This window comes from Gopherus flavomarginatus, chromosome 12, assembly GCF_025201925.1.
Source record: "Gopherus flavomarginatus isolate rGopFla2 chromosome 12, rGopFla2.mat.asm, whole genome shotgun sequence".
Lineage (NCBI taxonomy): Eukaryota > Metazoa > Chordata > Testudines > Testudinidae > Gopherus > Gopherus flavomarginatus.
The window spans coordinates 52738544-52762829 of record NC_066628.1 but is presented as its reverse complement, the minus strand read 5'-3'; the positions used below and the strand labels follow the sequence as shown (position 1 = coordinate 52762829).

General features: G+C 42.5%; 1 protein-coding gene across 8 annotated transcripts in view; it reads left to right on the top strand.

Moving 5' to 3' along the window:
• CCDC57 (coiled-coil domain containing 57) overlaps nucleotides 1-24286 on the top strand; it is a 147468-nt gene that overhangs the window by 110252 nt on the left and 12930 nt on the right. For 6 of the 8 annotated variants that reach the window (XM_050919922.1, XM_050919925.1, XM_050919926.1 and 3 more), the window contains 2 exons: nucleotides 1155-1289; nucleotides 1690-1915. The exons of the other annotated variants lie outside the window; for them this stretch is intronic. In XM_050919922.1, the coding sequence (XP_050775879.1) occupies nucleotides 1155-1289; nucleotides 1690-1915 (361 nt within the window). The remainder of the gene's footprint in view (nucleotides 1-1154; nucleotides 1290-1689; nucleotides 1916-24286) is intronic. 8 annotated transcript variants of the gene reach the window in all.

Below are 24286 nucleotides of genomic sequence, written 5' to 3'. Positions count from 1 at the left end.
GCCGAGCCGCTCCAATTTGGCACTGAGAACTTTGGCATTTGTGCAGTGCTCCCCGGCACTGAGCTCTTCCTGCAGAGGTGTTGGGGGTGCTGCTGTACCCCCTGGCTTGAAGTGGTTTTCATTATATACAGGGTTTACAGTTTGGTTCCATGGCTCTCAGCACACACACACCCAACTATAAAAATTGTTCCAGCTCCCCTGGAGGTTGTGGAGAGTTTGGGAGGAATTATTAGGAGTGGAGTTTTGGCCGTTGTCAAGGGGTGAGCATCCTGAGTACATCCCCTTGGGGCCCTACTAGTGCATTGCACTCAGCATCCCCTTGGGTTCTTTCAGTCAGAAACTTGTGCCTCCTTCCTGGGATCTGATTTATTAATTTTTTCTACATAGGATGACTTGCTTGTTAGTTGCCCCAGTTGACCCTGCACTGGATCTGTAGAAAAGTCCTGGTCAGCTGTTCATGCTAATTCAGAAAGTTATTACCTCTCTACTTAAATAGGAGTGCTCAGCTCTCCTCCTTGGCGCTGGGTTATAATTTAACCAGCTGAAAACTCTTATCCAGCTGCTTCCTCAGCTGGCCCCTTTTTCCTCAATTAATCTTCAGGCTAAGAGGATCCAGCAGGCAGCCCTCTCTTCCTGGTGTCTGTCCTGTTATGAAGGAATAGCTAGCATATATGCTAGTCCCCATCTCAAATCCAGCTCATTCCCAATTGACTGAGTGAGAGGGGAACCTGGCCACACCCTGTCTGCAAGGCTCCTGGCTCTAGGCCCCTAAAGATACAGTGATGGGATTTCCTCCCAAGCATCATTCATTCCTGGGACTGCTTCCTCTCTATATCCCCCTTAAGTCCTTATACTGAATGTTTCAAACCTTTAAAGGTCCATGTCATGTAGTGGGATGGGCTGACCACTACATGCCACTCCGTGTGCAGGGAAAACTACCCTGTCATCACAATATTGATCTTTAGGTACATAATGTAGTTTAATTTCCTACTTCATATCTCTATGCTATGTGTCTAGTGCTTACAGTAATCACAAGAAACTGACCTGTAAATACAGTCTTTCCAGAGGTTCAGGAAAACACATTGCAGGTTATCTGTAGATCCCTGTGTTAAATGAAATGTGCAATCATTTAGGCTGGCTTCTTTTCATAATAGGAGCTCCAGTATGCACAGCGACAACGTTTCTCAAGATTAACTTCTATGATTACGTTTCCTAGCTCAATAGAGAGGTTAAGTGGTGGAAATGTTCCAAGTAGTGGTGGTGAGGGAGCGGAACTACCACAGATTCAGGTACAGTACAGGATCTACTTTTGATCTACTTTTAAACGTGATTTAGTTCTATGTAACTTCTAGAAAATGAGTATTAGACACTGAAAATTCATTACTTTAGTTATTCATTAAGTGCAAAATAGTATTTATAATACAGCTTTATTTTATAAAACAAATTTTAAACAAGTTGTATCCCAACCACACTGTCCATGTTCCAAGCTCATCCTCTTTCACCTTATGCCCTGTCTAAATTAGAAATAATAACACAGCTTGTCTCCCAGCTGCTGAAATCATCTAGCTATCTCACTGAGAAGCTCCCAGCCCTGACTCTCTCCCCTCGCTCTTTTGATTAATCCAATTTCCATGTGTCATTCATCTGAAGAGTAGATATCCTCTTAAGGGAATGTTTTGATTCTCACAGGTTCAAATGGAATCTTCTGTTAGAAATTGCAGTCCAGGGCAACAAAAGGAATGTACATCCTCAGAAACAAACCAATCGCAGCAACTCAGTAGGGAGAGCACTAGCCAATCCCAACAGGCCTGGATGTCATCATCTGGAGTACACAGCTCCCTCCAGGATATTTGGCAGATTCTGGATATGGGATCAAGTCCTTCTATTCTCAGCCCTCAAAGCAACATAGATCAAGGTAAGCATGACTAGGAAAGAATTCACAGCAGGTCAGTCTTCTAGAGGAATGAAGATGCAATAGTAGATTCTCTCTGTTTACCCTAATTTTAGTATATGAGAGTGGTCCTAAAGTTACAGTCACTTAATTATCCATAAACCCAACTGTCATATATTTCCAGGAATTACTTAGATAAATGAATATTGAACAGTTAAGAGGAACACTAACACTTCTCCCCAGGATTATCATCATCTTTAAGAATACTGTTCCCCTCTTAATAAAACGATTAACTAGAGGAATACAAACACCACTCGCCTTTATAGCAGAACTTTATTAGGAGAAGATATTAAAATGAGTCCTCAATAACTGGACAATTCATATACTGTCATGTTGCTGTTGGAGCAGCACTGTAACTTGGTCAGTCCTTACAAAGCTATTACTTTGTGGCAGGTATAGGCTCTCATATTATTTATTATTTATTTGCATTATGGTAACAGATAGAGACCCCAGCTGAGATCAGGGCCCCATTGTGCAAGTTATCATAAAAACATATAGTAAGGAACAGTCCCTACCTGAGAAAATGTTAGTTTAACTAGAAAAGACAAAACAGGCAAAGGGTGGAAGGAGAAATAGAGGGAGAGAGAGCTAATGCAAAATGGCCAAGGTTACACAGCAGGTCAGTAGCAGAGCTGGGAGTAACACCTGTGTCTCCTGACTTCCAGCCCAGTCCCCTATCCACTGGACCACTGCCTCTCCATAACCCTACTATGCTATGCTAACAATTTATTGGCACAGATTTAAAGAAATCTCTGTAATTCTGAGGCACTGTGGATTAATGTTGCATAGTGTTTAAGGCCAGAAAGGTCCATTAGATCATCTTTCCTGAACTCCTGTACATCATATTACATTTCATCTAGATATCCCTATATAAAAGCCAGAGACTTTAGTTAGACCAAAACATTTCAGTCCTCAGGAGATTTAACTATGTGTCACATGCTGAGCACAGGAGAAACCAAGATGGCACCAATACCCAAGGTCCCTGCAGTGGCACAGAATTGTTTGAGATGATCCCAGCAGGTGAACCATGCCCTTTGCTGCAGAAGAAGGTGAAAAATCCTTAAGATCCCAGTCATTCTGACCTGAGGGAAAATTCCTTCCTGATCCCAAATCTGGTAATCTCTGTGATCCTGAGCATATGAGCAAGACAAGATGTGTGAGGTAATATCTTTTATTGGACCAACTTCTGTTGGTGAGACAGACAAGCTTTCAAGCTTACACAGAGTTCTTCTTCAGGTTTGAAGAAACTTTTTCTAGATTCATGGCTGGGAGTTAGAAGATCCTCTGTAATTTCTCAGGCCACTGGTCCACTGCTCGGTGTCCCATCTCCAGCTGCAGCCAAGCTCTGATGCTTCAGAGGAAGGCAAAACTGAAAACAGAATACATTTAAGCCAATTCTATATCAGCTTAAAAAATTCCTTCCTGATTCCTGCAGGCAACTGTCTGAAGCCCTGAAGTATGAGATTTGATTACAGAACTGAAAGTGTTATGAGACTATTGAGAGTGATGCAGGCAAACCTGTTCTTCCCGTGGCCTTGAAGGAAGGGTAAGACTAGGGGAGACTCAGTCACAGATTCCAAAATCAGAAGGGACTGTTATGACCATCCATCCCTGCCCCCATACACACACAGGCCACAGAATTTCTCTTAGAAGCTTGATTAAAGTGTATCTTTTAAAAAGGTATCTAATTTCATCATAAAGACTCTAAGCGATGGTGAATCCACCAGCTCTCCCAGTAAGCTCTTCCAATGTTTAATCACACTCACTGCTAGGAAATTGTCTTATTTCAATGTTAAATTTATCTAAATTCAACTTTCAGCCATTGGATCCTGTTATGCCTTTGTCAGCCATGTTGGAAAGCTCCCCACCCCATCAGATCTCTTTTCTAGCTGTAAGTGCCTATGCGCAGTGATTGAGTCACCTCTCCGCTGTATCTCGGATAAGCCGAGCTCCCTAAACCTCACATTTTAAGGCTTGTTTTTCAGCCTCTCTATCATTTTTATGGCCTTCTGTTGAACTCTTTGTAGTATTTCCAAATCCTCCTTGAAGATTGACTATTAGAACTGGACACCGTATTCTAGTAGTGATCTTACCAATGCTATGTACAGAGGCAAGTTCACTTATCTACTTCTACTTGATATTCCCCTTTTTATTACATTCAAGGAGCACATTAGCCCTTTTTGTCACAGCATTGTATTGAGGTCTCATATTGAGTTGATTATTTATCATGGCTCCTAAGTGCTTTCCCAAGACAGAATCTTGCATCCTGTAGGTATAACCTCCAATCTTGGTTCCCAGATGTATTACCTGGCATTTGGGTGCATTAAAACACATTTTGTTGCATTGTAACCATTTAACCAGGCAATTCAGATCACTCTGTAACAGTAACCTGTGTCACGGAGTCCCGGGACGATGCTCTGGAACTGCTCCCCACAAAGCCAGTCAGGACTTTGGGGAACCTCCTGTCCCTTGGAGCAGATTTTCTTCAGGGCAAGAAGCTCACATGGCTTCCCCTTTCTGGGTCTCTCCTTGGAGCATTCAGCATATGCCCCTCCGTGCACTTCCCACAGCGAGTCCACCCAGGCGGGGTCCTGGGGAAGCCAGAGGGGCCTGCACCCCCACTTTGCTTCACAGTCAGACGTGACTCTTAGCCAGCCAGTAAAACAGAGGTTTATTAGATGACAGGAACACGGTCTAAAACAGAGCTTGTAGGTACAGAGAACCAGACCCCTCAGCCAGGTCCATTCTGGGGCCCAGCGAAGCAGACAACCCCGTCTTACCTCACTTCCTGTCCCTAGCCAGCTCCAAAACTGAAACCCCCTCCAGCTCCTCCTTTCTGGCCTTTCTCTTTCCTGGGCCAGAGGTCACCTGATCTTTGTTCATCTTTAGCTATTTCTTTGCAGGGGGGAAGGGCCTCAGCCATTTGTTGTCAGGATACAAAGTGTCAGCCATCTATGCACACTGGAGACTTAAGAAATGCATAGGGGAAACTGAGGAACCCACACAGTATTCAGAGGAAACTTTAAGAACAGTCCCTCTTCGTCACAACCTGTCATCCTCGTTATTTACTACCCCAGCAATCTTTGTCTCATCTGCAAATTTTATCAGCAAATGTTTTTTATAAAATCATCATTTTATGTCATTATTATTTTATAAATTCATCTAGATTATTCATAAAAAATATTAGTGTGATAGTATGATATCTCACTATTACCAGCTACATGTTGAGAACTGTCAGTGAACCAGTTTTTAAACCATCTAATTTTTTTAACCCTGTTAATTATGTATTGTGACATTCCCCAGGGTATAGTCTGGACTGTTGAACAGATGCATCCCCTCAATTTTCCAGCATGGGGTGCCTTTTATACTGCATCACTGTGAGAGTAACGACTCCTGGTTTGCTCACAAACAGCCTCCAGCATGTAAATCACTCCTGAGTGCTATAGCTGGCCACCCATGAATTACACTGCAGGGCAATACCAGGAAACTCTCAGTCCCAGCCTTTTCCCCAGAAATGTGGATCTTGTACTACCCAGTACCCCTGGACAATACAAGCTCGTTGAAGGTATATAATTTCATTAATAGAAAATATGCACAAATCCTGTTACCCCAAATGAAGTTTCCCAAACAGTTCAATCCAAACACTCACTGGTTTAGATAAAGCAATAAAGCAAGTTAGATTTTAAGTGATTGCAAGTAGGGCTGTTGATTGATTGCAGTTAACTCGCACGATTAACTAAAAAAAATTAATCGCGATTAAAAAAATCTACTCACACTGTTAAACAATAGAATGCCAATTGAAATGTGTTACAATATTTGTGCATGTTCTTCTACCTTTTCAAATATATTGATTTCTATTATGACACAGAATACAAAGTGCACAGTGCTCACTTTATATTATTTTTATTTACAAATATTTGCACTGTAAAAATGATAAACAAGAGTATTTTTCAATTCACCTCATACAAGTACTCAAGTGCAATCTCTCTTTCATGAAAATGTAACTTATAAATGTCATTTTTTGTTACATAACTGCACTCAAAAACAAAACAATGTAAAACTTTAGAGCCTGTAAGTCCACTCAGTCCTACTTCTTGTTCAGCCAATGGCTACGACAAACAAGTGTGTTTACATTTACAGGAGATACTGCTGCCTGCTACTTATTTACAGTGTCACCTGAAAGTGAGAACAGGCATTCGCATGGCACTTTTGTAGCTGCTGTTGCAATGTATTTACCTGCTGGATATGCTAAACATTCGTATGCCTCTTCATGCTTCAGCCACCATTCCAGAGGATATGCTTCCATAGTGATGATGCTCGATAAAAAAAAATGTGTTAATTGAATTTGTAACTGAACTCCTTGGAGAATAGTATATCTCCTGTTCTGTTTTACCTGCAGTCTATCATATATTTCATGTTACACCAGTCTTGGATGATGACCCAGCACATGTTGGTTTTAAGAACACTTTCACAGCAGATTTGACAAAATACAAAGAAGATACCAATGTGAGATTTCTAAAAATAACTATAGCACTCAACCCAAGTTTTAAGAATCTGAAGTGCTGTCCAAAATCTGAAAGGGACGAGGTATGGAGCATGCTTTCAAAAGTCTTAAAAGAGCAATGCTCAGATGCGGAAACTACAGAACCCGAACCATCAAAAAAGAAAATCTTCTGCTGGTGGCATCTGACTCAGATGATGATGGTGAACATGCATCGGTCTGCTTTGCTTTGGATTGTTATTGAGCAGAAGCTGTCAGCAGCATGGATGCATGTCCTCCGGAAACGTGGTTAAAGCATGAAGGGACATATGACTCTTTTTAGCACATCTCGGACGTAAATATCTTGCAACGCCAGCTACAACAGTGCCATGCAAACAACTGTTCTGCCTTTCAGGTAACACTGTAAACAAGAAGCGGGAAGCATTATCTCCTGCAAATTGTAACCAAACTTGTTTGTTTAAGCGATTGTCTGAAGTAGGACTGAGTGGACCTGTAGGCTCTAAACTAAAGTTTTACATTGTTTTATTTTTGAATGCAGTTATTTTTTGTACATAATTCTACACTTGTAAGTTCAACTTTCATGACAGAGATTGCACTACAGTACTTGTATGAGATGAATTGAAAAATGCTATTTCTTTTGTCTTTTACAGTGCAAATATTTGTAATAAAAATAAAGTGAGCATTGTACACTTTGTTGTAATTGAAATCAATATATTTGAAAATGTAGAAGACATTCAAAAATATTTAAATAGTATTCTGTTATTGTTTAACAGCATGATTAATTGCGATGGATTCTTTTTTTAATCCCTTGACAGCCCTAATTACAAGTAATGAGGCATAAGTCAGAATCGGTTAAAAAGAAATAAAATGTAAAATGCAGCTAACACCTAATTTAACAAGCTAAATGAATTCAAAGCAAAAGGTTTATCTCACTACATGCTTTAGCAGTATTACTGGTTGGATCTTTCAGCCAGGATCCCTCCTCAGTCCAGTGATGCTTCCTTTGTCCTTCAGGTGGTATTGATGCCGTGAGTAGAGATGAAAGGAGAGATCATTTGGGGCATCTGTTCCCCCATTTGTATAACTTTTCCTCCCCCTTGAGAAACATCTCCAGGTGGGGGTAAGGAGACAAAGTCTGTGGGATGGGAACTTCCAGCTATTTCTTTGCCAAGATGTAAATTTCTTGCTCACACTCTTTCCTGCCAAAGAATATCTGCTTAACCAAGTGATTGTCCATTTGATTTTTGTTAACACCTAGCTGAGGTGTCAATTTGCCTTTTGTCTTTGAGGAACAAGTTTGTGCCTGCTTTTCTGAACTTGGAATATGTCTCAGTAATTTTATACAGTAGAATCTTGTAACTTTACATACAGTGTTGTTACCACACATTTTACCAGCACAGTGTGAGTTTTCCAATGATACCTCACAAGGCATGCTTTGTACAGAATCCATTATAGCTTTGTAAAAAGAGTGAACATAGAGATACAGACTATCACACATATAATACAAGTTTGTAAATCAAAATGTCATGTGGTATTAGGTCAAATACCTTGGAGAAATCCATATATATTCTATTAACACAGTTCATTTTATCAATGCTGTCCAGAAAAGACAACAGATTTATTTGACGAGATCTACCTTCTGAGAAACCATGCAGACTGGCTGTGCTTTTTTCCCCCCCCCCCCCCCCTAATCCTTCGTTGCTAGTCACAAACTAACTGTTACGTTATTTTACCCAGAATCTCTGTCTGGCTGATCATTCTGTGGTACCCTGGATCATCCCTTGACCCCTTTTAAATATTGAAACTATGTTGGCAATCCTCCAGTCCTTTTGGAATTTTCCCAATTTTTCATGATTTTTAAAAAATATTTACTTCAGTGGTTCAGAGAGCTTCTCAGTTAGTTCCTTTATGACTGTTGGATGTAAGTTATCTGGGAGTGTTGATTGAAAATGTTTAATTTTAGCAGATGCTGCGTCACATCCTCCTGTGTTACAGATGGCAAACTTTCTGTTCCATCTACATCATCATATGGGTTGGATACATCTTCCTGCTTTGTTCCAAATTCTGAACAGAAATATCCATTCAACATTTCTGCTTTTTCTACACCACTGTTTACAATTTTACCATCTGCATCTAGCTATAGTTCTGTACCTGACATAGGGTTTTTCTTGTTACCGATTAGATTTAAAAATTTTTTTTTTTATTATCTGTAACTCCTTTGGCTGCTGCTATTTCATTGATTCCTTTGGCTTCCCTTTTTTATGTCACCTACATTTTTTAACTTATAACTTTATATTCATTGCCATTTAATTCCTTGTTTCACATCCTCTTATATATAATTGTTTTATGTTTTTATTACCACTTTTGCATCTCCTTTTAACCAGGTTGTCTTCTAGCCGAGAATTACCTTTTTGTCTATCTGTGGGATCATAGACCTCCAATAGAACAGTGGTTCTCAAACTTTAGCGACCCAAGGATCTCCATTTTGATTTAAATTTTTTTGCGGCCTCCCCCAACCCCCCACTCAGCGCCAGGCCCTGCCCCCACTCCACCCCTTCCCCCAAGACCCAACCTCTTACCGCCCCCGCTTCACTCCTGCCCCTTCTCTTCCCCGTCTCTTTCTGTCCTTTCCCCCAAGCTCACCCATCCCCACTCCTCTCCCTCCTCCCAGTGCCTCCTGCACACCACTGAACAGCTGTTCTCTAGTGTGCAGGAGGCTCTGTCAGGGAGGGGGAGGAGTTGATCAGCGGGGCCCTTGGACCCCCTGGAGTACTCTCATGGACCCCCAAGGTCCAGAGACCCCAGTTTGAGAAACACTGCAATAGGATATCCATGAACAAGTCCCAGTTTTCATTAAAGCTTTTCATTTATATTTGTTTTCTCAGACAGTTATACCACTGATTACATTAATCTTTGGGAAATTAACCCTTTTAAAATTCTAACTATACATATTGATTGGTGCCATATTCTGTTTGCACAAGGTAAATGTAATGAAATTGTGATCTTTGGTTCAGTGGCAACACTAATATTTAGGTCAGTGATTAACTCTTATTTGAGTTAATGAGGTCCAACTATTGAATGTACCCTATGTTGGATGCAGGACTTCCTGTGTTAAGAAATTATCATCTATTATTTTGAGAAACTTTAGGGGAGTTTTGTAACTGGCTGCATGAGATGTCCAGCAAATGCCCCTGTAGTAGGGCAGCTGCCTCACTCCAAGGTAAAAGGGATTAAGAGCAGCTGAGGGAGGCTCACGAGGTAGTTGGTCCCAGGTGTGGCTGGCTTAATCAGGCCACAGCTGGCCTGGATAAAAGGGCTGTGGGGCCAGGAGACAGAAGAGTCTAGATTCTCGCTGGAACGTACCAAGGGAGACTATGCCAGACTGGGAAAGACGCTTAAGGAAATCGAAGCTCAGGTGATCTTCAGTGGGATTCTGCCTGTTCCTAGAGAAGGGCAACAAAGGTGTGACAAGATCATGACGATCAACAGATGGCTCAGACAGTGGTGCTATAAGGAGGGCTTTGGGATGTACGGCCACTGGGAAGCATTCATGGACAGAGGACTGTTCTCTCGGGATGGACTTCACCTGAGTAAGGAGGGAAATAGACTTCTAGGATGGAGGCTCGCCCAATTAATTAAGAGAGCTTTAAACTAGGAATTTGGGGGAGATGGTTGGGAGATGTCCAGGTAATCTCCACGCCAGAATTTAACATTGAGAGGGAAGAAAACAAAGTAAGAGAGGATACAGCTATGGGCAGAAGAATGGCCATAAGGAGGAAGAGTAGTGTAGATACCAGTCTAATAGGTGATACTGGTGGTAGAATGTCTGTGCCTAACTGGATAAAGCATGTCAGTGAAGCCAAACGGCAAAATTAAGATGTCTGTACACTAATGCAAGGAGCCTAGGTAACAAAATGGAGAATCTGGAGCTACTGCTGCAGGAAGTTAAACCAGATGTTATTTACTGATTCCCATAATACAAGAACTAGGGCTCACCAAATGAAATAATAGGTAGCAGGTTTAAAACAAATAAAAGGAAGTTCTTCTTCACACAGCGCACAGTCAACTTGTGGAACTCCTTACCTGAGGAGGTTGTGAAGGGTGGGACTATAACAATGTTTAAAAGGGAACTGGATAAATTCATGGTGGCCAAGTCCATAAATGGCTATTAGCCAGAATGGGTAAAGAATAGTGTCCCTAGCCTCTGTTCATCAGAGGATGGAGATGGATGGCAGGAGAGAGATCACTTGATCATTGCCTGTTAGCATCACTGCCTCTGGGGCACCTGGCATTGGCCACTGTCAGTAGACAGATACTGGGCTAGATGATCCTTTGGTCTGATCCGGTACGGCCGTTCTTATGTTCTAGAGAGCTAAATAGCTAGTACATGCTTATAGATGAAACATCAGTGAGGGAGGTTTAGGTTGGATATTAGGAAAAACTTTTTCACTAGGAGGGTGGTGAAGCACTGGAATGGGTTATCTATGGAGGTGGTGGAATCTTCTTCCTTAGAGGTTTTTAAGGTCAGGCTTTACAAAGCCCTGGCTGGGATGATTTAGTTGGGAATTGGCCCTGCTTTGAGCAGAGGGTTGGACTAGATGACCTCCTGAGGTCCCTTCCAACCCTGATGGTCTATGATTCTAATCTAGTAAAACTAAGGATTGGGTACTGAGAGCATCTATTACAGACCACTTAATCTCACTAGGGAACAAGACAAACTGCTCCTTAAACGTCTATAATGTGTAAGAATAAAAACTGTTATAACGAGTAACTACAACAAAGGGGGCTGTAGCAATGTCGAGACTCACCGGTGTGGTGCCTTCTGCTGGTTGACTAGGAATTAGCTCATCCAGCACTCGGAGCGCCTCCTGGTGGCTGGTGTCTTGCCTGCCTCAGGCCCCCGTGTCCCTCACAGACCCCAGTGCCTTTTACCTCAGGGTTCTGCCCCAGCAGTACCACCACACTCTGGATCTTTCCTCCCAGGGGAACCCCGAACCCTCTACACCCACCTTGTCTACTGGCTACTGCCAGTCATCATCTAGCCCCCTTTCCCTGGGGCAGACTTCAGCCTGTCATAGCCACTCATCATTGGCAAGGGGGTCAGACCTGCTGCCTCTGCCTATTCCCAGGCTGCACCTCCCAGCCCCAGTACCTGCATAGGCCTTTATCAAGGTCTCAGCCTGGGGAGTTGCCAGGCAGGAGCTCCCCGGCTCCTCTGGCCCTTCCCCAGCTCTGTTCTTTTCAAGTTACCCCATGCTCCTTCAGGCAGCCAGGTCCATCTGTCTCCAAAGCTAGACTCAAACTCATAGCCTTTATGGTCAGAAGGGACCATTATGATCATCCAGTCTGACCTCCTGCACAATGCAGGCCACAGAATCTCACCCACCCACTCCTGTAACAAACCCCTAACCTATGTCTGAGTTATTGAAGTCCTCAAATTGTGGTTTGAAGACCTCAAGCTGCAGAGAATCCTCCAGCAAGTGACCTCTGCCCCATGCTGCAGAGGAAGGTGAAAAACCTCCAGGGCCTCTGCCAATCTGCCCTGGAGGAAAATTCCTTCTCGACCCCAAAATATGGCGATCAGTTAAACCCTCAGCATGTGGGCAAGACTGACCAGCCAGCACCCAGGAAATAATTCTCTGTAGTAACTCAGATCCCAACCCCATCTAACATCCCATCACAGACCACGGGGCATACTTACCTGCTGATAATCAAAGATCAATTGATAAATTAATTGCCAAAATTAGGCTATTCCATCATACCATCCCCTCCATAAATTTATCAAGCTTAGTCTTAAAGCCAGATATGTCTTTTGCCCCCACTACTCCCCTTGGAAGGCTGTTCCAGAACTTCCCTCCTCTAATGGTTAGAAACCTTCATCTCATTTCAAGTCTAAATTTCCTAGTATCCAGTTTATATCCGTTTGTTCTTGTGTCCACATTGGTACTAAGCTTAAATAATTCCTCTCCCTCCCTGATGTTAATGCCTCTGATATATTTATAAAGAACAATCACATCCCCCCTCAATCTTCTTTTGGTTAGGCTAACCAAGCCAAGCTCTTTGAGTCTCCTTTCATAAGACAGCAAAGAATCCTGTGGCACCTTATAGACTAACAGACGTTTTGGAGCATGAGCTTTCGTGGGTGAATACCCACTTCCTCAGATGCATGTAATGGAAATATCCAGGGGCAGGTATATATATGTGTGCTAGCCAGCAAGCTAGAGATAACGAGGTCAGTTCAATCAGGGAGGATGAGGCCCTGTTCTAGCAGTTGAGGTGTGAAAACCAAGAGAGGAGAAACTGGTTCTGTAATTGGCAAGCCATTCACAGTCTTTGTTCAATCCTGAGCTGATGGTGTCAAATTTGCAGATGAATTGAAGCTCAGCAGTTTCTCTTTGAAGTCTGGTCCTGAAGTTTTTTTGCTGCAGGATGGCCACCTTAAGGTCTGCTATAGTGTGGCCAGGGAGGTTGAAGTGCTCTCCTACAGGTTTTTGTATATTGCCATTCCTAATGTCTGATTTGTGTCCATTTATCCTTTAACACCATCCTAGCCACCATGGATGTAGAGGCTCTCTACACAAACATCCCACACACAGATGGAATACAAGCTGTCAGGAACACTATCCCTGATGATGCCACAGCACAACTGGCTGCTGAGCTCTGTGCCTTTATACTTACACACAACTATTTCAAATTTGATGACAATATATATCTCCAGATCAGTGGCACTGCTATGGGCACCCGCATGGCCCCACAATATGCCAATATCTTCATGGCCGACCTGGAACAACGCTTCCTCAGCTCTCGTCCACTCACACCCCTTCTCTATCTACGCTACATTGATGACATCTTCATCATCTGGACCCATGGGAAGGAGACTCTGGAAAAATTCCACCATGATTTCAACAGCTTCCACGCCACCATCAACCTCAGCCTGGACCAATCTACACGGGAGGTCCACTTTCTTGACACCACAGTGCAAATAAGTGATGGTCACATTAACACCACCCTATATTGAAAACCCACCGACCGCTATGCCTACCTTCATGCCTCCAGCTTCCATCCCGGGCACATCACACGATCCATTGTCTACAGCCAAGCACTGAGGTACAACCGCATCTGCTCTAACCCCTCAGACAGAGACCAACACCTACAAAATCTCCACCAAGCATTCTCAAAACTACAATACCCGCACGAGGAAATAAGGAAACAGATCAACAGAGCCAGACGTGTACCCAGAAGCCTCCTACTGCAAGACAAACCCAAGAGAGAAACCAACGGGACTCCATTGGCCATCACATACGGCCCCCAGCTAAAACCCCTCCAACGCATCATCAAGGATCTACAACCCATCCTGGACAATGATCCCACACTTTCACAGGCCTTGGGTGGCAGGCCAATCCTTGCCCACAGACAACCTGCCAACCTGAAACATATTCTCACCAGTAACTGCACACCGCACCATAATAACTCTAGCTCAGGAACCAATCCATGCAACAAACCTCGATGCCAACTCTGCCCACATATCTACACCAGCGACACCATCACAGGACCTAACCAGATCAGCCACACCATCACTGGTTCATTCACCTGCACATCCACCAATGTAATATACGCCATCATATGCCAGCAATGCCCCTCTGCTATGTACATCGGCCAAACTGGACAGTCTCTACGGAAAAGGATAAATGGACACAAATCAGACATTAGGAATGGCAATATACAAAAACCTGTAGGAGAGCACTTCAACCTCCCTGGCCACACTATAGCAGACCTTAAGGTGGCCATCCTGCAGCAAAAAAAACTTCAGGACCAGACTTCAAAGAGAAACTGCTGAGCTTCAATTCATCTGCAAATTTGACACCATCAGCTCAGGATTGAACAAAGACTGTGAATGGCTTGCCAATTACAGAACCAGTTTCTCCTCTCTTGGTTTTCACACCTCAACTGCTAGAACAGGGCCTCATCCTCCCTGATTGAACTGACCTCGTTATCTCTAGCTTGCTGGCTAGCACACATATATATACCTGCCCCTGGATATTTCCATTACATGCATCTGAGGAAGTGGGTATTCACCCACGAAAGCTCATGCTCCAAAACGTCTGTTAGTCTATAAGGTGCCACACGATTCTTTGCTGATTTTACAGATCCAGACTAACACGGCTACCCTCTGATACTTTCATAAGACAGTTTTTCCATTCCTCGGATCATCCTAGTAGCCCGTCTCTGAACCTGTTCCAATTTGAATTCATCCTTCTTAAACATGGGAGACCAGAACTGCACACAGTATTCCAGATGAGGTCTCACCAGTGCCTTGTACAATGGTACTAACACCTCCTTATCTTTGCTGGAAATACTTCACCTGATGCATCCTAAAACTGCATTAGCTTTTTTAATAGCCAAATCACATTGGCAGCTCATAGTCATCCTGTGATCAACCAATACTCCGAGGTCCTTCTCCTCCTCTGTTACTTCCAACTGATGTGTCCCCAATTTATAACTAAAATTCTTGTTATTAATCCCTAAACGCATGACCTTGCACTTTTCACTATTAAATTTCACCCTATTACTATTACTCCAGTTTACAAGGTCATCCAGATCTTCCTGTATGATATCCCGGTCCTTCTCTGTGTTAGCAATACCTCCCAGCTTTGTCTCATCCGCAAACTTTATTAGCACATTCCCGCTTTTTGTGCCAAGGTCAGTAATAAAAAGGTTAAATAAGATTGGTCCCAAAACTGATCCCTGAGGAACTCCACTAGTAACCTCCTTCCAGCCTGACAGTTCACCCTTCAGTACGACCCGTTGTAGTTTCCCCTTTAACCAGTTCCTTATCCACCTTTCAATTTTCATGCTGATCCCCATCTTTTCCAATTTAACTAATAATACCCCATGTGGAATCGAGGTAAATTAGATCCACTGTGTTTCCTTTATCTAAAAAATCTGTTACCTTCTCAAAGAAGGAGATCAGGTTGGTTTGGCATGATCTACCTTTTGTAAAACCACGTTGTATTTTGTCCCAATTACCATTGACCTCAATGTCCTTAACTACTTTCTCCTTCAAAATTTTTTTCAAGACCTTACATACTACAGACGTCAAACTAACAGGCCTATAGTTACTTGGATCACTTTTTTTCCCTTTCTTAAAAATAGGAACTATGTTAGCAATTCTCCAGTTGTACGGTACAACCCCTGAGTTTACTGATTCATTAAAAATTCTTGCTAATGGGCTTGCAATTTCGTGTGCCAGTTCCTTTAATATTCTTGGATGAAGATTATCTGGGCCCTCTGATTTTGTCCCATTAAGCTGTTCAAGTTTGGCTTCTACTTTGGATGTGGTAATAGCTACCTTCATATCCTCATTCCCATTTGCCATCCTTCCATTATCCCTAAGCTGCTCATTAGCCTCTTTAAAGACTGAGGCAAAGTATTTATTTAGATATTGGGCCATGCCTAGATTATCCTTAACCTACATTCAATCCTCTGTTTAGCGGTCCCACTTCTTCGTTCTTTGTTTTCTTATTTATATGGCTATAGAACCTTTTACTATTGGTTTTAATTCCCTTTGCAAGGTCCAACTCTACATGGCTTTCAGCCTGTCTCACTTCATCCCTACATGTTCTGACCTCAATAAGGTAGCCTTCTTTGCTAATCCCTCCCATCTTCCACTCCTTGTAGGCTTTCTGCTTTTTCTTAATCACCTCTCTGAGATGCTTGCTCATCCAGCTTGGTCTACAACTCCTGCCTATGATTTTTTTCCCCTTTCTTGGGATGCAGGCTTCTGATAGTTTCTGCAACTTTGACTCAAAGTAATTCCAGGCCTCCTCCGCCTTTATATCCACAAGTTCTTCAGTCCAATCCACTTCCCTAACTAATTTCCTTAATTCTTTAAAGTTAGCCCTTTTGAAATAAAAAACCCTAGTACCAGATCTATTTTTGTTTATCCTTCCATCTAGTTTGAACTGTATTAGCTCATGATCACTTGAACCAAGGTTGTCCTCTACAACCATTTCTTTTATGAGGTCCTCACTACTCACCAAAACCAAATCTAAAATGGCATCCCCTCTTGTTGGTTCTTCAACTACTTGGTGAAGAAATCCATCAGCTATCACATCCAGGAAAATCTGAGCCCTATTATTGTTACTAGCACTTGTCCTCCAGTCTATATCTGGGAAGTTAAAGTCTCCCATGATCACACAATTCCCATTAGTGTTTACTTCATTAAAAGCATTAAAGAGGTCTCTATCCATATCCAAATCAGATCCCGGCGGTCTGAAGCACACCCCAAGCACTATCTCAGGGGAGGCTCTAGTAGCTCTCTTTCCCAATGTGAATTTTGCCCAGACAGACTCTGTCTTATCTATTCCATCCCTTCTTATTTCTTTACTGTCTACCTCATCATCGATATATAGTGCTACTCCACCACCTTTGCCTTTATTTCTGTCTTTCCTAAACAGCACATAGCTTTCGATACCTGTACTCCAGTCATGACTACCATTCCACCATGTTTCTGTTATCCCTATAACTTTTCCTTATCCACTTTCTCCACATCACTCATGATTTTATATACCTCTGTCATATCCCTACAAAAGCTGGCTCAGGTTTGGGAATCTCCCTAACGTTCTCAGCCGTGAAGACTGAAGCAAAGAATCCGTTTATTTTCTCCGCTATGACTTTATCATCTTTAAGCGCTCCTTTTGTATTTTGATCGTCAAGGGACCCCACTGGTTGTTTAGCAGGCTTCCTGCTTCTGATGTACTTAAAAAACATTTTGTTATTACCTTTGGAGTTTTTGGCTAGACTTAGCTTTAAATTTGTAATGGGATTGTTGGTGTTAAATGTGTCCCTTTAGTCATTTATATGCATTTGAAAAATACAATACAGTTTGTACAGTGAACAGCCTCTTTTCAAGGGAAATCCAGGACCAGGATTCATTAGTTAGTGTTTGAAAAGGGCTTTGAAAATGAAAAGTACATCATAAATGGTACTTATTACTATTACTTCCAGTGGCAGGTATATTGCAGGATAAGATTAATGTGCATTGACAAAACTGTGGCAGAGGTGAACCCTAGGACTGGAATGGAATCAGTGCTGGTGGTGATCATTCATGTGCCTTTTTGTGGGTCCAGGACTGGAATAGCAGGGGTACTGAAGGTCAGATCTGTATTGGCAGGTGTGATGGGGCAAGGCCAGATGGCTGTAGTAAAGCAGCGGGAGACTGATATATGAGCCACAGGCTAAACAAATCCCTGTTACCAGGATAAGCAAATGGCAGGTATTCCAGGTAAATTAAGAAACTGGGGGCCAATTACGATCTTTCCAGAAGGCAGGGAAGACAGCTAGGTTGATTGGGACACCTGAAGCCAATCAGGGGCTGGCTGAAACCAGTTAGGTGTGTGCGCGTGCCAGGAGCTGTAGGAGGAAGCTGCATTGTTGGAGAAACTGAGTAGTACAAACCGTATCATGCACAAGGAAGGAGGCCCTGAGGTAACAGTGAAGTAGATATTGAGGAAGAGGGGGCTGCTGTGGGGAAGTGGCCCAGGGAATTGTATGTGTCCTGTTTCCAAAAGGTCAACTACCATAGCTGATACTATTAGGGTCCCTGGGCTGGAGCCCGGAGTAGAGGGTGGGCCTGGGCTCCCCCCTTGCCCTCTTCTCCACTCCCCCCCCCCACGCCCCTGAATTATTCACTGAGACTGGGAGTCAACAGACTGTACAAGGGAGAATAGTTCTCCTCCCTTGCTGGCTTATGATGAAAATGTCTCAGTAGGCTGTGACCCTTGCCTCTAGAGAGAGAAGGGCTATGTGGAGGGTCACAGCGAGCCTCTGAGGCTAGCGAAATCCACCAGGAAACGTGGGACCCATGGAGACAAGGACAGAGCTTTGTCACAACTGGATAAACAAAAACTGTGTTTGGTCATGTATACGTCATGAAAACTTTGCTGATAATACCATGTTTCATGCTGCTGAGTCTGGTGCAACACAACTGGCAACCTTACAAGGACACCAATTTCCTAACTTCTAGCAACTTCCAACCAGAGTTGCAACACTTGCTGCAAGATTTTCAGGTGTCCAAAGCCTAGTGAAATAGAAGAGAGGTTTTAGAGGGGTAGCCAAGTTAGTCTGTATCAGCAAAAACAACGAGGAGTCCCTGTGACACCTTAGAGACTAACACATTTATTTGGGCATAAGCTTTTGTGGGCTAGAACCCACTTAATCAGATGCATGGAGTGGAAAATACAGTAGGCAGTTATAAATACACAGCAAGAGACACACCACTATTTCTGATAGAATTTCAGAGGTGAAAGAGAATGAAGCATCACTAGGTGAAAATATCCAGTTGTGATTACAGCCTGAATCTGATAATCTGAGCATCTGGATTGATCCTGTGAATAGTTAAGTGAGGGGCTTCTTATTGATCCCACTCAGGCTCTGAAATGAATAAGGACTGTACAACATTGTGTTGTTTTTAAATTGTTTGCTGCCTCCTTCTGAAGAAGGAGGAAAAACTCTCCCTTTTGAAACTCCTTCAAGGGCCATCATGTGCACTGAGAGTTTTGAATAACTTGGGGTCCAGTTCAAGATAGCATTTGCATGGAAAAACTGAAACTTGAACAAGGAATTTGTGCTTTTGATCTGTTTAGTATGCTGTGACGTTGCGGTTCTGGCGGGACCCAACTGAGAGTGCCAATTCAGGACAAATTGCTCAAACAGGGCAGTCACAGCCCAAGGCTGGGGTTTTTCCACCTCTAAGCAAACCAAACCAGCCAGACAAAAAGGACTTCGGTTTTACCCCACTGGCTAACCACAAGTCACACAAGCAATTTCTTTAGACACACCAGTCTTCCAGTATCACCACCAGTGCCACCCGTCCTGGGATGAATGGTTATGAAAACCAACACCCCAGTAAAAGAAAAAGGTTCTCTCGATCCCAAAGGACCAAGTCCCAGACCCAGGTCAATATGCACATTAGATCTTACCCACAAATCACGCTGTTGCCAATCCTTTAGAATCTAAAATCTAAAGGTTTATTCATAAAGGAAAAAAGATAGAGATGAGAGCTAGAATTGGCTAAATGGAATCAATTACATACAGTAATGGCAAAGTTCTTAGTTCAGGCTTGTAGCAGTGATGGAGTAAACTGCAGGTGCAAATCAAGTCTCTGGAGAACATCCCCCACTGGGATGGGTCCTCAGTCCCTTGTGTAGAGCTTCAGCTTGTAGCAAAATCCCTCCAGAGGTAAGAAGCAGGATTGAAGACAAAATGGAGATGAGGCCTCCGCCTTATATAGGCTTTTCCAGGTGTAAGAACACTCCTTTGTTCCTGCTGTGGAAAGCTACAGCAAAATGGAGTTTGCAGTCACATGGGCCAGTTTCTGCACACCCTGCTGAGTCACAGGGCGTAACTGCCTTCTCTCGATGGGACAGTTGTGTAGGTGATGGTCCTTAATGGGCCATCAAGCAAGCTAAACAGAGCTGACACCAACTTGTCTGGGATCTTTCCCAGTAACACCACACAAGCTTGAAATACAGACAGCATACAGCCAATATTCATAACTTCAACTACCAAAATGATACAGACATACAGACAGCATAATCATAACCAGTAACTCATAACTTGGTCTTAGACACCTTATATGACCCCCTTTACCTAGGATTTGGTGCCGCTACAGGACCTTGGTTGCAACCCATGTTCTATATGGTCCCAGTTTATATCAATAACGTTACATATGCTTAAATCTTTCAGGATGACAAAAGGGAAGCAAACTACTCAAAGAGCTTTTTCCATCCAAATTATCAAGAGACTAGCTAATTCATTTCTACGCTTGCTTGAACCAATTTACAGATATTTGTTAAAATAGTTATTTATCTCAAATACTTTGTTACAATGCGAGTTGAACAGCAGAAGCTACTAGCTATCTATATTCCCAGAATTAACAATGATTTTGCTGTCATAATTAAGAGGGAAATAAACAAAAGGCAGCTATGATAGCTTCTGCTCTTTTAGTAACACAAGAAAACAGTTCAGTGTTTGCCAAATGGAAGTGTACAAAACTAGTAGAGAAATCATTTTCAAACTTTAAATGAGTTACAAACTAAATTTAGGAAAAATTAACAAGCTATTTAGAAAAGTATATTATTGGTATTCGTTAATGAAATGATGAAAAAATTCCCAAGCAATCATTTTTATGCTTTCATTTGTTCCCTTCTCCAAACCATCTTCTTAGTTCCGCTAGGTTGTCCAGGAATTTCACAGGTTTCAGGAAAAGAGGTTGTAAAGCAATAGCTCTCTCACTTACACGTATTTGACCTTCACCATAGGACAGTATATACATTTTCAAGGTGTTTACATTTTGTAATATGAGGATCAAAAGTGAAATTAGCAGATGGCATCTTTGCAGGGTCCTGGTTCACAGATAGTTATTTCAATATCTTTCATACCTAGTGATAACCCTTTGATTGAATTTCTCCATCAAATGTTCCATAGTTCTGGTGAGAGCCAATGTAAAGACTGACTTGTGTCTGGATAGAGAACCTGGAATTTCTAGGCTGGAAACTCACTAACAACGAGGATTCTGAGTACATGATGCAGAAAGCCAGCTTGTCTACTTAAGCTTGTCTATTTAAGCAAGTCTCAACACTGTAAATCAGCCCCAGCAATAACTTTTTTATTTATCACTTCCAGTGAATCAAGGCTTAGTTAAAGAAGGAATAAGAACTGCCATAGTGGGTCAGACTAGTGGTCCATCTAGCCCAGGATCCTGTCTCAGACAGTGGCCAATACCAGAGCTTCAGGTGCAGTGTAGAGAACAGGGTAGTTTTCGAAAGATCTTATCCCTTTCTTCCCCTTCCTACTTCTGGCAGTCAGAAGCTTAGTGGGTTGCCCTGAGCATGCGGTTAGATTCTCTGACCATTTTGGCCAATAGCTATTGATGGCTTCATCCTCCATGAACTTATCTTGTTTTTTTCTTAACCCAGTTATACTTTTGGCCATAACATCCCATGGCAGTGAGTTCAACAAGTTACTTTTTCAGACAATGCACCATATTTCCTTAGGTTTATATTAAACCTGCTGCCTATTAATTACATCAGGTGACTCCTGGTTTTTTTATTGGTGAGAGGAAAAGTAAATAACACTACCTTACTCACTTTCTCCACACCATTCATGATTTTATAGATCTCTATCACATCATCCCCTTAATTGTCTCTTTTTCCAAGCTCAACAGCCCTGCTCTTTTTAGTCTTTCCTTGTACAGAAGCCATTCCATACCCATGTTATCTTTGTTACACTTCTCTTTACAGTTCCACTATATCCTGTTTGAGATGAGATAACCAGAACTGGTCACAGTATTCAGGGTGTAGATATACCATGGATTTATATAAGAACGTAAGAATGGCCCCACTGGGTCAGACCAAAGGTCCATCTAGGTCAGTATCCTGTTTTCTGACATTGAATGACCAGACAGGTTAAAGTGTTCTCCTACTGGTTTTTGAGTGTTATGATTCCTGATGTCAGGCTTGTGTCCATTAATTCTTTTGCGTAGAGACTGTCCGGTTTGGCCAATGTACATGGCAGAGGGGCATTGCTGGCACATGATAGCATGTATCACATTGGTAGATGTGCAGGTGAATGAGCCCCTGATGGTATGGCTGATGTGATTAGGTCCTATGATGTTGCCAACTCTGTCCACATATCTATTCAAGTGACATCGGGCTTTGTTGCAAGGATAGGTTCCTGGGTTAGTGGTTTTTATACAGTGATGTGTAGTTGCTGGTGAGTATTTGCTTCAGGTTGGGGGGTTGTCTGTAAGCGAGGATAGGTCTGTCTCCCAAGATCTATGAGAGTGAGGGATCATCTTTCAGGATAGGTTGTAGATCTTTGATGATGCACTGGCGAGGTTTTAGTTGGGGGCTGAAGGTGACGGCTAGTGGGGTTCTGTTATTTTCTTTGTTGGGCCTGTCTTGTAGGAGGTGACTTCTGGGTACTCGTCTGGCTCTGTCAATCATAAAACTCAAAAACCAGTAGGAGAAGACTTTAACCTGTCTGGTCATTCAATGACAGACCTGCGGGTGGCAATTTTGCAACAGAGAAACTTCAAAAACAGACTCCAATGAGAAACTGCTGAGCTGGAATTGATATGCAAACTAGATACAATCAGCTTAGGCTTAAATAGGGACTGGGAATGGCTGAGCCATTACAAACATTGAATCTATCTCCCCTTGTAAGTATTCTCACATTTCTTATCAAACTGTCTGTAGTGGGCTATCTTGATTATCACTTCAAAAGTTTTCTTTCTCTTACTTGGCCTCTCAGAGTTGGTAAGACAACTCCCACCTTTTCATGCTCTCTGTATGTGTGTGTGTGTATATACATCTCCTTAATATATGTTCCATTCTATGCATCCAAAGAAGTGGGCTGTAGCCCACGAAAGCTTATGCTCAAATAAATTTGTTAGTCTCTCTGGTGCAACAAGTACTCCTGTTCATTTTAATAGTGAGCCAGAGTAGTATGTGTTGCTGTAGTTTGCTCTACCTGGCCTTGTTCTGCCCTGTATGAATCTTGCAGCGAGTGCTGTGTGTGTAGGAATATAACATTGCCAATGCACCTATTAATATTGTCTGAGAATGATGTTATGGGTTCTGTGGCAAAATGAAGTATCAGGAAATTGATGGGTGTCAGAGCTGCTCAGCATCAGCCAGCATATATTGTGAACTAATAAATATGAACGATGTTCCAAAAATTAGAATTTTTATTCTGTAACATGAACGAGGCAAACAAAAAACATTTAGAACTTTATAAAACGTAATAAATTAAGGGAACAGAACTTATGGAGAGGCAAGAGCAGTCATTTCCAGTTCAGGTACACATACACCAATTGTGTTTTTCACAGGTTAATGTATGAGCAGCTGTGATTTTTCCCCTGAAGTGGAGTGGTAGGGATAGTGCAGTGTCCCCTGATGCCACACAGAATGCTAGGGTGGTGCGTATAGAGAGATCCCAGTATTGAGTTCTCAATGGGCTGCAGAGGGAGGCCAGAAAAGGATTCTTGGACCTGCAGATCTACCGGAGTCTGCAGCATATCTTGGAACAGGGTTGGATTTCAGTGCTTCAGGCTCCAGCCCAAGCAAGAATGGTTACACTGCTATTCTTAGCCCTGTAGCATGAGCCCAAGTCAGTTGACCCTGGCTCTGAGACTTTCTGTCACAGGTTTGTTTTGCTGTGTAGACCTAGCCTCTGGCCAGAAGGGCTAATGCTTGGCTATATACAGGGAAGTCACAAGTAGGAGTAGGGAGGTTATCTTACCTTTGTATTTGGCACTGGTGTGACTGCTGCTGAAATACTGTGTCCTGTTTTGGTGTTCACTAATCAAGGATGTTGATTGTCACCTAGTGGTGCCTGACGCAGCTCTCACTGGGAATACCAATGTCAGGGCAGGCTGCAAAAGGGAGAGCAGATACTCCCAAGACTAGTGGGTAACACTGAAGTTAAACTCCCCAACCAGTCACAAACTGTGCTTCTGATTCCCCACACTGGTTATCAAAAAGCAAAAAAAGAAATCACACAGCCCCCTTTATTGTATTCCAGTCTCTGGGTCCCAATCAGCACCTAGGTTCAGTACAGTTATTTTAAACTCTGCTCACATATACAAAATGTTCTTCTGACCTCAAAGGGTCAACCACGTCATCGGGTCATTACAGGTTTGGAATTTACCCAAAATACCACACTGCCAGCCAATCCTTTAGTGCCTAAAACTAAAGGCTTGTTATAAAGAAAGAACAAGAAGAGATGTTAAATGGTAAAACAGTGACATACGTACAAAAACTTCAAAGTCC